The sequence below is a fragment of the Strix aluco genome, chromosome 5, assembly GCF_031877795.1.
Source record: "Strix aluco isolate bStrAlu1 chromosome 5, bStrAlu1.hap1, whole genome shotgun sequence".
NCBI classification, from domain to species: domain Eukaryota; kingdom Metazoa; phylum Chordata; class Aves; order Strigiformes; family Strigidae; genus Strix; species Strix aluco.
In genome coordinates this window covers 58,560,928-58,576,068 of record NC_133935.1, presented here as the reverse complement: position 1 = coordinate 58,576,068, position 15,141 = coordinate 58,560,928, and the positions used below count along the sequence as shown (strand labels likewise).

The 15,141-nt window shown below is 44.8% G+C and overlaps 2 protein-coding genes across 7 annotated transcripts in view; one reads left to right on the top strand and one right to left on the bottom strand.

Annotated features, from left to right (window-relative positions):
- The window catches only part of ZNF277 (zinc finger protein 277), a 69,846-nt gene extending 64,399 nt beyond the window's left edge, over positions 1–5,447 (bottom strand). For 5 of the 6 annotated variants that reach the window (XR_012623619.1, XR_012623622.1, XR_012623621.1 and 2 more), the window contains exon 1: positions 5,348–5,447. Coding sequence is in view for 1 of the 6 variants with exons in the window: in XM_074827525.1 (XP_074683626.1) it covers positions 5,348–5,390 (43 nt within the window). In the remaining 5 variants the exon portion in view is untranslated. The remainder of the gene's footprint in view (positions 1–5,347) is intronic. The other variant, XR_012623623.1, reaches the window with a different exon arrangement.
- A 315-nt stretch (positions 5,448–5,762) lies between these two features.
- DOCK4 (dedicator of cytokinesis 4) overlaps positions 5,763–15,141 on the top strand; it is a 255,555-nt gene continuing 246,176 nt past the window's right edge. The window contains exon 1 of the mRNA XM_074827524.1: positions 5,763–5,839. Coding sequence (XP_074683625.1) covers positions 5,803–5,839 — 37 coding nt within the window. The 5' untranslated portion in view covers positions 5,763–5,802. The remainder of the gene's footprint in view (positions 5,840–15,141) is intronic.

The following is a 15,141-nucleotide window of genomic DNA, read 5'->3' as shown; positions in this document are numbered from 1 at the left end:
TACTGCTGCAAGGTCTGAATGCCAGCAACTGCAGAAGATGCTGCAGGTCTCAAGGTCTGCAGGTCCAGGAGCTAGAGGAACCATGGTGTGTCTATGTTTTCCTAGTGAATTTAACGCTGTATGCATGTATGTGTAATTTGCTATCAAGGTTCAAACTGGAGTACTCACTGAGTAGAAGGAGACCTATATCTGGAAAGACTCAAGGTCTGAGTCAGCGGTTGGGCAAGGAAGCTGGTGTCCAGTCATGGGAAGAGTCAATGACTAGCAAGGCAGTCCAGCCAATGGACTTGGAGACTGCTAATATTTGAGGGATCCATGACCGTGGGGTACATACGAGACAAGTGTGAGCACATGTATCTGTTTTGATAGCCAACACCAAGTCAGATTTGCTATGAAACAAGAGGAAACCTGCACTCTGGGTAAGAGGGCTCAGGCACAGGTATCAGACAGGTTTAGAGGCCATGGTAATGTTCAAGGGATCCACGAATGTGCGCGTACTTCTGAATCAGACAGTGAGGGTGTCTACTCAGTATCTACAGTGTTTTCGCTAGTGCACTTCAATCCTGACCAGTCTTTGCCACCCCAGGTGGGACTCAAAAGTATCACTCTCCTTAAACCTTCACATTCTGAGAACTGGCTTTAGGGCAGGGCACAGCCACATATTGCTGCTGTTGCCATTTCCCCCCCTGCCTGGCTCTCCCAGGCAAAGGGAATCAGGAAGTAAGAGATGAAGTTTCTCTTTCTGAGAGCCATAAGTGGCCAGGGGCCACTGCTGGGGAATCCCTTTAATTGCTTCTTCAGCAGGGCTAGCCCGATGCATGCATGAGCCCTGCAGCATCATACCTTCTAACATAGGTTGGAGTAGCAAATGTGAAGGAAGCTGTCACTACAATGCTATTGTCAGGAATTACAGATAACCTGGGGACACAACTTAAGAGTGGAAAAAAGTAAACATTTGTCCATTCACCTCCTTGCTTCCCAGTTTTCAAAACAGAAGTGAAGAGGCAACATGGAGGCCAAACACCATCTGTGTTTTAGCCCATAGCACCCAAGAAGTGCCTCGCTTCCTCTACTCCCAAAAGTTTTTGGGTGGACTTTTAGCTATCGAGCTCAGTAGGCAGGAGAGCTACAGAGAAACTTCATCTTTCTGGCTCCTAATTTGCTCCTGCCTAAGAGCAAAGATTACGATACTGTTGAGAGCCAAGTACCTCATGTGGCAGTCATGCTCTGATGCTCTGCCCCACAACCTTTCACCATCGGGCCTAATGAAGTTTAATCCTAGAGAAGAAGGTGCAAGGACTACAATGAGATCATGCACGTGGAGAGCCATGAGTAGTATGGTGAAAGAGGATGAAACACAGGAGTTAGAGGAGGGAAAGCATAAAAAAAAAGAAATAAAAAAAAAAGAAGTAATATGGAGAGCAGGGCTGAAAACAGGATCCAGAAGCAGTTTGTGGATGACAGCTGGTGAGATGCACGGCAGCGGGACAGGAGCGGTGGGACCTAAGGAAGAGCTGTGGGCAGTGGAGGCTGGCAGTTCAGAAGGGAAAAGGGCAGGACAAAAGGAGTACTCGAGCTGGGTATGGGAGAGAGCAGGGGCAAGAGGGACCGAATTAATGTTGGAGGCTGAGGAACTGTCATCAGAGTGTCAGAGGGGCCTTCTAGAGGCAGATGACAGCTGAGGAACAGAGGTAATGAGTGCAAAATGAAAAGCAGGCTCAAAACAGATGAGAGGACAGTGTGAAAGGCTGGAGAGCCACAAAGGACAGAAGTGGTTGGCACAGAAGTGAAGACACAAGCCAGATTAAGCCCTTTTTTTGCTGATACACAAGCAGATGGGGAAAATCATGAAGAAGTTTATGAAGAAAATTAACTGGAAGCTAAAACACCCACCAAAACCTCGGGTTGATGGAGGCTGGAGTAGCAGAGGGGATACCCTGAGGGCGCAGCAATGAGATGGCAAGCCAAAACTGAACCAGGCCAATGACTGGGCCCTGGCCTGAGCTTTAGCTAACATGAGAAACTACTGGGCATAACACGAGAAATGGCTGAACATAAATAACAGATTGAGAAGCTGAAAAAAGTTGCTGAGAGTGTGATGAGGAAGGGCTGGGTTTCAGGTAGGTAAGAGGGGGGTTATGTAAGAGGCTGCTGGGCTTCACAGAGGCTTGGGGGGAGGAATGGTGTTGGGACCTTTTGGGGAGTGAAATCTTGCAAGGCACACAGGGCTGAGGTAACTGTATCGGTGATACCATGAAGCTGAGATGGCTCAGGTAAGAGCATCAGAAATACCAGATTTGGTTATGAATCAGTGAACATCAAGGTGGAGCAGTCAGTGAGTAGGAGGAGACCCTCACCACGAAAGACTCGGTGTCTGAGCCAGTGGCTGGGTAAAGGGCTCAAGATCCACGAATGGATGTTAAACAGACTTAGAGCGGCCTGCAAACATGGGGAAGCTTGTGATTCTAAAGAGGAATGCATCCATCAATCTGGACGGAGAAACCTCTCAGGGTCTGAGAGTACATGGGACTGGCTTTCAGTATCCAGGAAAGAGGAACTCCTGGATCCCAGAGTTCACTGGGTTTAGTGGCTCTCACAGCATCCTTAACAGAGAAAACTTAAGAGCTGAGCTAAAGAAGTGATGCTTATAGTATCAGGAACAAACCAACTTTCACTAAATTATCCTCTAGGTAGCAATGAAGAAAGGTAGACTTGTGCAAGACCAGTCAAACTTTAGTTTTCCACAGTAAACTGAATTCTCTTAAAAATGTGACACCAGAGAGAGACGTAGAAGGAATAAGAATAACATGCTGTGCTCTGGCATGGTACACTCCAACAGCATGGTATTAAAAAGCATTTGAGCACATAAAGACCCCGAGTAGGAAGCCGTAACTGTCAGACTGGTGATGAAACTATGAAAGACACACTTCCAGAAGAAACCCCAATTTAAAATCCACTGACAGATGCTGTAAGAAATGCTGATGTGTAGCATAATTAACGAGGACTGAACAAATTGTACTGTGGACAGTGATATGTTTATTAAAAGCTACTTGGTAAAGGCTGCTGCAGGGAATTAACTAGGAAGCAACACAGTCCTGGATTAGAATGTAAAAGCACAGGCTTTCCTGTAAATAGGAAACAGCAGGAGAGGAAAAAAAAATGTTATTTAATTTTCCTATATACTGTCTCCAAAGAAGCGATACGTCTTCTCAGGTGCACATGCAGGTACAAGATGTTGCTAGAGCGAATAGCTTTGTAGAAATGAAACCTCTGAAAGAATAAGGATTTTGCTCAGAGACAGGGAAATGATAAATATTGGAGTGAGGTATTTCTTTGCCCAAAGACAATGTAATTTATAGTGTAACGCCTGTTTACTGTAAGTGACTGGGTTCTAAAGCAATTTCAGCCATTGCGTAGCCTTGTCTTTGTTCAAGGGAAGAAGAAGGAGAGGCTCTGAGCCTAATACAAACATGCTGAAGTCAGTCATGGTTAACATGACGGACAGTTAAAAAGCTGTGGCAGAATTTCATGACTCCCAGCCAGCACATTAGCAGCTCTCTCTTATGGAGACAGAGATAGCTTGGATGTACCTGGAAGTCTATAGGCTGAGGCAGAAGTTAACTTAGCCTGGCATCTATTATTTTGATTTTCAATAGTGACTTTTATACATTTTGTCACCTAGAGACTCCAAAGGTTCTGCCAGGGGATGCAAAGCGAGTTTGGGAGCAAAGACACCGAAAGTTCACTAATCCTTTCAATGAGTGTTTGAACTCATCTTATTAAAGAAAACAGCATAGGCCTCTGAATTTCAATGGAACAAACTTTTTTTTGTACTGGCCTTTACAAGAGTTACCTGGAAAAACCTCATCTTCTCTAGTACTCCACAGACATATATACTGTTTGACACAGAAGACTTGCACAGACAAAAGTGGATGTCCTTTTCAGCAGTTAAACTGATGCAGCTTTGCCTCTGGGTGCAATCACCCCAGCGTGGAAGTGCTCTAGAAGGGTCTGGCTTTTCATGTAGGAGAGGCTTACGCCAACATATTGCAACGCATAAATAAAGTAAGAGTACTGCTTTAACTACTAGCATAACTAAAGTGATACTACTTTTATGAACAGAAGCAGGGTACATACTAGAGAAACAACACAAAGGTCACTTAAAAGATCACTCACTACCGAAGTTTGATAACTAGAAGGATAAACACGAAATAAGTGTGCTCTAACTCCAGGTTTGAAACTGCCTGCTTGCACCTGAGTTCCTTCTGTTGTGTCCTTCACACTATCGGTGACTTAAACATTCAACATAGTTTGACAGTAGAAGCTAAAAGCCAACCTGAACTGAAAAAAAATTATGCCACTTTCCTCTCTTAAATGTGAAAACATTAAACTCTGGTTTTTTGTTCAGCTCAAACAGAATCATCCCATAAAACTCCTAGTTACCAGCTCAGAGTAATGATCTGATTGGAGAACACTTTTTTAAAACCAGATGTACTCAGGGGCAACCTGTACCCGGCAAGGCCTGCAGAGCAGCATTGCTGTCATATCACCAGGGTCTTCCCCCTTTTTTCTGCCTGTGCCTTCCCACAGGACCAGGAGATGTAACCCAAGCTCTTGCTCCTGCCTCACAACGCCCGGGTTTTTCTCACACGGATCAGTCCAGCCTGAGGATTTCTTGCAGTTTACCTACGGTGAGCTCTAGCTAAGCTGCTTCTTACTGCTGTCTGTGCTTCTACTTCTTACTTACGGTATGTCTCAGAAGCTGCAGCCCCTCAACAAGGGTGGAAACCTTGCTGTTCTTGCTGCTTATCTCCGGCCGTCACCCCCGGCAGTCCATTTGGGCTCCTCCCTGCACACCGCCTGCTTTTCTTTACCTCTGTCGTGTGTGTGCCGAGATGCGGATTTCTGTGAGCAGTCAAAAGGCCACCCGGACTGCCCGCTCCGTGTCCCACCTCCGGCCCACAGCCGGCACCCATTCCCTCGCCAGCTCCCCTCGCCGTCGAAACCCCTCCCCGCCCCCCAGCCTCACGGGCCACACGCGGCGCTTTGCTAAGCGAAGGAATGGCACCAGCAGGGCCAGAACACGACCTACGTCCCTCGTAACCACCGGCCGGCGGGGACGGGCCTGCCCGGGGCTCTCCCCGGCAGCCCGCTCCGACGGGCGACCGGCGGGACCCCACCGCGACGGGCCCTGGGGGCTCCGGGCTGTCCCACACGCGCCCGCCGCCCCCCACCCCCAGCGCCCGGCGGCGCCGGCCCCATCCCACCGCCCGAGCCGGGGGCCACGGAGCCGCCGGCGGGAGGGGAGCGGGGGGGGTCCCCTCACGCCTCCCCGCAGCGCACTCACCTCCCCGCGCCGGCGGACCCCCGGGCCCGCCGGACGCGGCCATGCCGCCGCCGCGCCGCTCCTCCCGCCCCGGCGTGAGGCGGCCTCCGGGCGCTGAGCTCCGCCCCGCCCCGCCCCGGCGGGGAGCGCGGGGCCGGCCGGGGCTCGTAGTCTCTCCCCCGGCCGCGGGCGACGAGGGGCGCGGCCGCGCTGAGGCACTACGTTCCCCAGCGTGCAGCGGGACGGGGCATATAAGTGGCCGGCGGCGAGCGCGCCTCAGTCAGTTCGCCCGCCCGCTCGTCGCCCAAACAAATAAACAGGCAGACAGACAGACAATGCCTTCGCCGCCGGGGCCGGGCAGCCGCGGCTGAGACGCGGCGGGAGCAGCCGGGCAGCGGGCGCGCTCGCCGGCACCGCTGCTCCCGGCGGAGGGGCTGCCAGCCGGGAGGGGGGGTGGGCGCACGCACGCCGCGAGCATGTGGATACCCACGGAGCACGAGAAGTACGGCGTGGGTGAGTGAGCGAGAGCGAGCGGGGCAGCGCGGGGGGCGCAGAGCGGCGCTGCCGGTGTGGAGCGCATCCCGCGGCGGGGCCGGTGCGGGCGGCTGCCGTCCCCCGCGGGAGCGGCGGCAGCGCCCTGCCCCTGTGAGCGGCCGCGTCGCCCTCCCTGAGCGGCGGAGGCTGGCGGGGAGCGGTCCCTTCCCCAGGGGCACAACAAAGAGCGGCCGGTGCCCCAGCCGCGGCTCCGGCGCCTCCCGCCGCTGCCCGGGGATGGGGCCGGTCCCCGCCTCCGAGGCAGGCGCTCGGCTTCTCCCCGCCGGCGCTGGGTGGGAGGGCTGGTGTTTCACGGGGAACAAAGCAGCCTTAAAAAGAAATACCGCCGCTGTGAACGGCGACCCGGCGGGGGGACGATCCCCGGCGGTGGCGGCGGCGCCCCGGGGAGGAGCGGGAGCGGGGCCGCGGGCATTGTTCGAGCGTCGGGGGTTTTGTCGCTGCTCCAGTGGAGACCAGACAAAGTGTCGCTTGTGGGAGCCGCGCTTCCTTGCCGATTTATTCGACTGCCCGGTGCACGGCTCTGAAGCCCGTTGATTTGACTTACGAAGTGACAGGGAGGCTGGCGCTGATTTTTTTTTTGTTTTTGTTTTTGTTTTTTTTGTTTGTTTTGTTGACACTACCACTTAAACCCGCCAGCACTTGGTGAGCTCCGGTGGCTCGTCCCGGACAATAGCCCACTCTGACAGAGATGCAGCTGAACTGTTCTACAGACCTACTAGCGTAGTAAGCAGCTTTCCGTCTGTTTACGTCGCGTTTGAACGCGGAGTTGTGCATATTACGGGAAGAGCCCGAGGAGCGCGGAGCCCTCCTTTGTTCGAGTGCGCGGCCGCGCTCAGGCGCGCAGTGCCGCGGGAGCCAGCCCAGTGCGGGGCCGCTTCGTCCCGTTTGGAGTTGAGCCCAGATGTTGCCGCCCTCCCAACGTTACATTATAGAGATCATCGATGGGATTTATTTTCTTGACTTCCTTATTTGCCGGGTCACAGCTGGGTTGCAAGACACTGATTAGTCCTGCCACCCGCCTTTCTTTACGAGGATGGGCAGAGGCTTAAAAACCACTCTGGGACTCCCTGGAATGGCATGCTGGATATTAGCACTTAAGTATTTCAAGCTGCAGCCCTCCTCTCGGTCTATTTGGGTTTTTTATTTTTGAGCATAGTATGCTATTTCACAACGGAAGCATTTTTTCCCTGATGTATCAGCTAAAAATCACTATGGAGCATCTTTTCTAATACTGAGAACAAACAGGCAAACACTGCTCCCTTTATTTGAATAACTACCCCCTGGTTGCTGAACATTTAAGCGATATCATTTAAATAAGATTTTCTATGTTTAGCAAACCTTTTTAGGTACTTACACATGTATCCCTGTCCAGCTCTTCCTCACCTACCAGGGCTGGTGTCACTGAAATCTTATGCCTGCTGAAGAGATACAGTTGTGATTTCTCAATAGTGGATCAAACAGAAAATGTAGTTCACTACAAAGATCCTCTTTATTTGCATAAATATAATATAGTCACAAAAAGATGCTTATTCTTATTTAAATTCATTCCATGGTTTTCTGTGATTTGGCTCCCAAAGGCTATTCAAGATAGTAACAAAAAGCCACTGTTCAGTTTGGGTACTCTCTACCCCTAGGATGGGGGTGATACCGTAGGTTATATGACCATTGCAAAATGTTGAAATACTAACCTAAAGTAATTTAATTTTTCTCTTGGACTGTGTTTTATGCTGTGTGCTCACTCACCTGCATGATGAGTGCTGTCTGCAAAATCTTCACACCCAATTATTGTATAAGCTATTGTGCTCTCTAGCAGCAGTAGGGGAGTTGTATCTTGCCGTATAATTCTTTAAACTTCACGTAAAATGAATTTCATAGGTCAAACTTGCGTTTTACACCACAGACCTGCTTATATATTTTCCTTTTTTAGTGATGGGATTATTATGTTTCCAAACAGTTTGTTGTTTTTATGTAGTACTGATTTATTTACCTACCGTGGTAAAATGGGTGCATTATAAAACCCCTTTGAGAATCCCGATTAGTTGTACCAAGCATATGTATCCTTTGTATAAAGAGCTTAGGGCTTACATCAACATCAGACCTCATCTGCATTTTCAATCTGAATTTTGCAGCACATGCTGTGTGCTGCACATTTCTGCTGTGACATGCCAAAATGGATGAATAACCAGGCGACAGCCACCTGGTTGCACTGAAGGGTTGCTGGTAACCAGGTGGCTGTTGCTCACTTGCACAGTCCGACTGATTCCCACTTTGAGAGGTAGTTAATACAAGTAACAATCTTCAAATCTTTAAACTTCTGCCTGCTAGCCACAGATAATACCTAATTGCTTTTACTGAGCAGGTTGCTTTACTCTTAAGTTCATTTACTAGTAGGCAGACACACTGCCAGTTCGTTTCCTAGTAGACAGACATAACTGTCATGATGAAGAACATTATTATGCTTACATATGACACCCTTTGTACTGCAGTTAGGTGTTTTTATTTCTAAGGCTATAGACTTTCAGTTACATATTATCCTTCAGGATGCTAAAGGTGAAATAAGCATTGAAATATTTCTGGTTCTGAGGTCTACTTTGTCTGGGTTTTGATATCTTTATTTTTGGAACAAAAGGTTAAACTTCTGTATTTTACTTTGAAATTCCATGTTTTGAATTGCACCTTCAGCTGTTGTGTCAAACTAGCGATGGCATCACACAAAGGATCCAGTGGTCGGTTATGTGGAGTCTTTAGCACAAAATACGCTGATGTAAGGGTAGGAGAGGTAAGATCTCTTGCTGTTCATAGTATGTAATTCTGGTAGGTGTCAGATGGAGTTGGCTTACATAAATGCTGTCTGCTGTTCTGTGTGAATTCAGAACCAAACAGAACAATATTGTTTAGAACAATAACCAAACCCTTTGTTAAAATGAGTCATTTAAGACTGTACAGCTGTGGATGCTCTGCAGGCAGCAAACTGGTAAGTGTAGCTTTTAAAAGGTGACTCTTACCAGTTGGTGCAAACTGGAAACTTTTAGCTGTAATAAATAAATTACAGGACTACATAATTATCTTGCAGCTGCTGTCTGGAGTAAAGATACAAGTTCTGTTAGATACCCTGAATATAGAGGTTCATATAGAGGTTTTTTCTTTCTGTCTCACCAGATCTGCATACTGCCATATCATCCGATTTATTTGATTTACCTGAATCTGTAAGGATGCAGTTATGCTTTCTGGATTGCAGGTGATTCACCTCTTTCTACTGAGCACAAAGCTTCTCAGGATTTTTCAGGAAGGCATTTTTTGGATTAGGATGGAAAGATTAATTAAGGAGAAAGACTATGCTTTCAGCAACTGTTTTTAATTTAAGTCATAAGCAGAACGGTATTCCAGATCCTGAAGTCATTCTGTACAGCAAAATATACTAATTTAACTTAGACTGAGTTTAAATAATGCTTGGTATTTCTAATGTGTTTAAACCATAAATCTGCCTTCTCAAGGGGGTGTGAAGTGTGGCAATCTCCTATTTTATAGACGGAGAAATGGAAGGGTCAAATGACTTTGTGCAGTAAGCTAACATTTATAGGAGGAAAAATACAGGGGTGTATTAGTTGATCACAGGAGCGGTATTGACTTGCACATAGTCAAAAGCCAAATCAGTTGGCTTGTCCCCTGTTGTGAGTTGGAGCCAGGGTAGTCTTGCTAGCAGTCCTGTTGGGTAGTTAAGCTAAGACATCTTCATCTTCGTGCTGCAATCACTTTTTCGACTGCAAGCTAACTTCACTGTAAATGAGCTTGGTTTGTTTAGCTCGACAATACCTTTGTCAAAAACATGCTAGACTTCTAATGTGTGTTGTTTAACACAAACACTTCATCAGCCTCTCTTTTATCCATCTCCAAATAGTATGAATGAAACCTTATTTCCTCTGTTCTCCTATGTTAATCTTGCCTCGCATTTCTATGGGATTCAGTTTGTATTTTTGTCTTAGACCAATATGGCCACTAATAATGAGCTATATCCAAAACTTCAGTCAAGCTGCCTAAATAACTTTAGAGGTGAGGCAAGGCAAAACAGAGTGCATTTTTGGGTCATTTAGCTAAGGAACAGCTGGAGGATGATTATTTTCTTACAGCTTGTGGGGCTGGTCGGCTGCAAGTAGGTGATGGTGAGGTACCATGGAGCACTGAGAGTGAGGTTGCAGGATACCAGTGCTCCCTTGACTTCACCAGGGCGATGGGAACCCATTCTCATTTTATACCTGCCCAAGTTCTATTATCTCAGATATAAAATGTGTGGGTCTTTGCTATGGGAAGATTTTTAACACATGATGCATTGTCATGGAGGCTTTTACATCAGTTCAGGATGTCAGATAAAGATGATATTTTCCTGGTCTTCTATATAAACAGTAACTTTTGGTATCTTTTGAAAATGGAATGATGTCAACTCACAGCTTTTGGACAAAAAAGACTAAAAAAATCACTGACTATTCTCTTGGAGAGCAGAATATGAAGGCTGAAGTTTTTAAGTCATTTCGGTCATGACTAGTCTTAACTTAAACAAGTGTTGATAAAGTGGTGAAATTGCCTTAAAATAAGACTAAGTCAAGATTTTTAAATAGTTTTTAACAGCTGTCTCCAAAAATCTAGAGTCCTTAGTATAGATGTGATGTTTTGAATGTCTTTATCTCCTAAGAACAACCCAGAGCTAACATCTGCTTACATAGTGCCCTTTCAAGATCTCTTCTTTCCTATGCACTTTATATCTGGACCTATTGGGAAAGATTTTTGAAGGCTGATGTTGTTTCATGGTTAGCTGTATACTGATTGTACTGTGTTTTTCTGTTTTTCTTCATTTGCTGTATTGAGGTTTTTTTTGCCACTATTTCAGTGTTGGACTTGTGTGGCTACTAGCTGGGTCAGATTTAACCAAAAGATGATGGAACAATGGTAAATTAAATAATACAAGGAGTGAAGGTGAGAATGTGGTCTCCCTGTTGAAAGGGAGAATGCTTTTTTTATCCAGTGTAGGCTAATGTAATCTGTGATTGCTTCTGGGAGCTCAGACAGCATGTGATGGAGTCACTAACTTCTCTGTCAAGGAAGCTATAATTGGTTATTTTACTCCTACCACGCACATACCACAACTTTTTGCACTGCTGCAAGAGTGTCTGACTTTGACGCATCTCTTTGCTTCCCTAACCTGCAGCCCAGAAATGAAACTTCAGAATAAAACAGGGTTTCATGTTTACAGCCTGGTTCAAGGTGAACATGTTATCTACCACTTTCCATAGTTTCCAGTTCATTTCTGAGTGTAATTCACCATGTCGGTTTTGGTCTGTAAAGTTCTCCATAATTTGAGTCTTGGGATCAGGGAACATCCTGAGGAGAGCATTTTGACTGCTTAGATTGCTTGCAACACTTGAATGTATTCAGCAACTGAGACAAGGCACTTTCAGCAGAGCTCACACCCCTGGGAGATGCATTGCTTTATTTCTTTAGCTTTGAGAGACTGAGTGTTTTGCGTAGGTGTTTCTTTGATGGGTGTTTTGCTACTGGATTTATAGTTTATTCTGTGAAGGTACAGGGGAACAAACTAGGTAACCCCTCGAAGTCCTTTCAAGCCTGTCTTTGTGGTTCTGCAAAGAAGGGTTGAAATGTGAAGATTTTGGGTTCACTTCCAGACGAATTTTTTTTGTTACTGTGGGGTTTTTTTGCATGTGACTGTGTACATCATTGAGTAACCTTTTGCTTTGCTTTTCCTCATTTTCTTGCTATTTGTCCTGTGAGGAGCTGGGCAGAATGCCTTTGAGGTGACCGCTGTCCCCTTCCCAGGGATTTGGAAGCCAGGAGACTAACCTGGAGGGAGATGTCCCTTTTTATTAGTCACATGCGTTTAATTTGTTGTAAATATCTCTAACATGATGTAATACAAAGGATTGATTCTTGTTTCGGAGATAATCAATAGAAGCATAGGAAAAATATGTTTGGAAAAAGTTTTGAGGGATTTATTCTGTACTACTTTCTCAAGGCCAAGTCAGCTGTCACTTCTGAAGGATGTTTGACAGCGTGTTCTTTAAAATGCTGATAACGGAGCATCTGCAATTTCTGTAGTCAGTGCTTAGCAATCCTGCTACTAGAAAGTGTTTAGCACTGGAGTAGTTTTCCTCTTGCATGTATAGTCCTGTGTATGTGAAGACTTGCCAAGACTCTTTTTCCTTGTATGAAATAACTTGTTACTTCATCCTTTCCTTGTAGATGATGTTGTTCTTATCTTTGACCAATTGATCTATGTTCAAAACTGGACAGGAAAGCTTTATCAGGTAAAGCAGGAGAATCGTTTAGTTTATGCTTTAGGCAGTGTGTCTGCTTGTCACTTCTGGTGTGATGTTTGTTCCCTTTGCAGTAGCATCGCATTGACTCATGTTTAGTCAGGAACTGCTAATCAATCCTTCAGATCCTTTTCCGGAATACTGTTGTCTAGACAGTCATTCTCCCATCCTGTATTTGTCAGCTGACTACTTCTGCTTATGTGTCCTTAGTAAATGGCACCTCTCTTCCATACTATTTCTCCTGTTCAGCCATGCTGGCTCCCAAATTTCCTTTCTCACATAAGCCTGTTGGAAGCACCTTGTCTGACTGCTTTGTTGTGAGATGCAGTTTAGGAACTGTACCTGCTAACAGAAGCAGAGCATGTGAAGAGGAGCAATGCATGATGAGCAACTAAAGACACTTGGATGCCACAATGATTTGCCATTAGTTTGCCTTTGTATGTTCAGAGGAATGTATTTTTCAGATCTTTAGAATGACAAGAGACCGAAGTGATAGCTGTTTTCTGTTTCTCTTCATAATGCATGTTTCTAGTTATTCCGTATGCGTGTTCCCAGCTGTATAGTTTAAAGATGATATGTCAACTTTGCATTCTTGAGCACCTGTAATGTTTCGTTTGAAAATAATGCTGATCTAACTTCCAGATGCTCAAGGGTGGATAGGAGAGCTGCAAACAGTGCAGCTCTGAAAGTCACCTGTGCTATAGGGACAAAGAAAGAAGCTTGGATTTTGCAATTTGTAATGCATTGTGCTTGCTGGTTTTTCTTGTTTTGAGTAAGAAAATAGGATAAAATCAAATCAGTTTTGCAGGATTAAAAAACCCAACACAGTCTTATTATGGGATGAGACAAAAAAAAAATGTGCTCTTGAAGGAAAGCTAACGTAAGGGGAAAAAAGCCCTGCTGATACTGATTGCACCTTTCATCTTTCTCCAGTTAAGGAACCATGTAAATTTATTCTTTCAGATTCACATGCAGTTATTTATCTACTTTGTTAATAGTAACAGCTGAAATTACTAGAACTGGAAGTGGGTAAAGTCTCAGCTCTCTAGTACATTGAGTTTTATTTTCTTGATAGTTTGTGTGTAGAAAAACACAAATAGTAGATGAGGTAATAAACCCCAAAATAGGGTTGTTAGTAGAACTCACAATAAGGCGTTTGAGGAGTAACTTAAATTTATTTCAGTTTTGCTTTCTGTGTTACTGGATTTCAAGTGTGTGTATGTGTGTGTCTAAGGGCTCTGGAAGCAGGCAGTGGCCGGTCTTACACAGTCAGCTAAATGATGAGCTTGTTCAGTTTTCTGCAGCAAAGAAGAAATGGAGTGCCCTTTCAAATCTGTTGCTTGGAATTTATTGATTTGATTTTTATTGTTGTTTGCATTAAATGTATGATTTCTGAGTTTTTAGAAATGTAAAATGAGTTCTTAACTAAAGGTGTGTACTGCCACATTTTAATGAATAATTTGCATTGAGTGTATGGGAATCTGTATATGCTGTGGATAAGAGGTGAGCACCAACTGCACAGTAGGGGCTCCTCTGTAATAGAATTTACAGAATTCTACTTGGTTATTTTTAAAACAAAGCATTTTCTCTCACCATTGTAAATCATTGACCACATATAATAGGATAATGTTTCATTTTTTTAAACTCTTCGGATTTACATGTTGCAGTGTAAAAAGCAAATGATTACTCCATGAAGCCTTATTTTAACTTTTCTTCAGAGTAGTATAGTGAGCTAAGCATGTATGAGACATTGGAGGAGGGGGAACATTTGTTTTGTTACGTATGTTAAATGCAAGTTAGTCACAAAAGTTGTATTATTTCATTATTGTAATATACAAAGCAATGGGTAACAGCTTGATCCTTAATCAAGCTGTAGATATGTTATAGACTATAAGTATAAAATAGTTGTACTTATCTGAAGTAGCATTCATGCTTTTGTAGATAATGTTACCTATAAAATGCATATTATTTTTCTGAGGAAAAGCTCTGTATAAAGATGGCTACTTTAAGTGTACTGTCTTATTTTTTGGGAGGGAAAAAAGTAGCATTGGGAAACTTAAATGTCCTCAGTGGTTCATAATGTTACCTCTGATTCTATAGGTACAACGGAGGTATACTCCCGGAAACTAAGTGGTATGGAGATGGGTCACAGGTCGTAAATACTAATTTTTGTAAGTGATAGTGGTAGCTTTTAGAAGGAATAAAGTTGGCAAGTATTTTTTACATTGAAGGAATATGCCTCTTCCCTAGGCTGTGTGGTTCCTTTCCTAGGTTCCTCTGCTAGGTCTGTTAGTACAAGTGAGGATACAGAGCTTGACTTGCAGTTTCTGTCTTTGCATGGGATTAACAATTGCTCCTTCTGGTGTTAACATTGTCTCCTCTCTTACTATGATAAAGAAAGAAGAAATCTGAACATGTATTTTTGAAACAATTTAGTGGGCAACAGCTGGCAGAGCTGCTGTGTTATTCATGGTTAATAGTGGAAACTTCTTAAACATTCTTCACTTATCTGTCTCTTCCCTATTCCTCTACCTTCCCCTCCCTCCCACCCCCAGCTTCCTTCCTTTTTCTGGTCTGTAAAACTTTGGACAAAAAAAGAGGAAATCCTAAGGTGGGAAACAGAAGATCCCCCTTCTTCTATTTCAGTGTAAAATAGCACGTGTCGGTTCTGTACAGAGTTCATTACTGTAGCTATACTTCTCTTCCTCTACCCACCCATATCAGAAAAAAGTTGAATAGCTAATTATAACCCAAGCCAAAATTATATTACTTCATGATATCCTTTCCTCCACTTGAAATAACAAGACCCAAAAGCTAAAATTCTTCTCATTGAGCCAGATGTAGTTTTGAGTGCTCAGCTGAGTTGAACAAAGGTGCTTATTCCTATCTCTCACCAGGTTAAAGAGGTAAAGGTGGAGATACCTGCCTGCGCATATT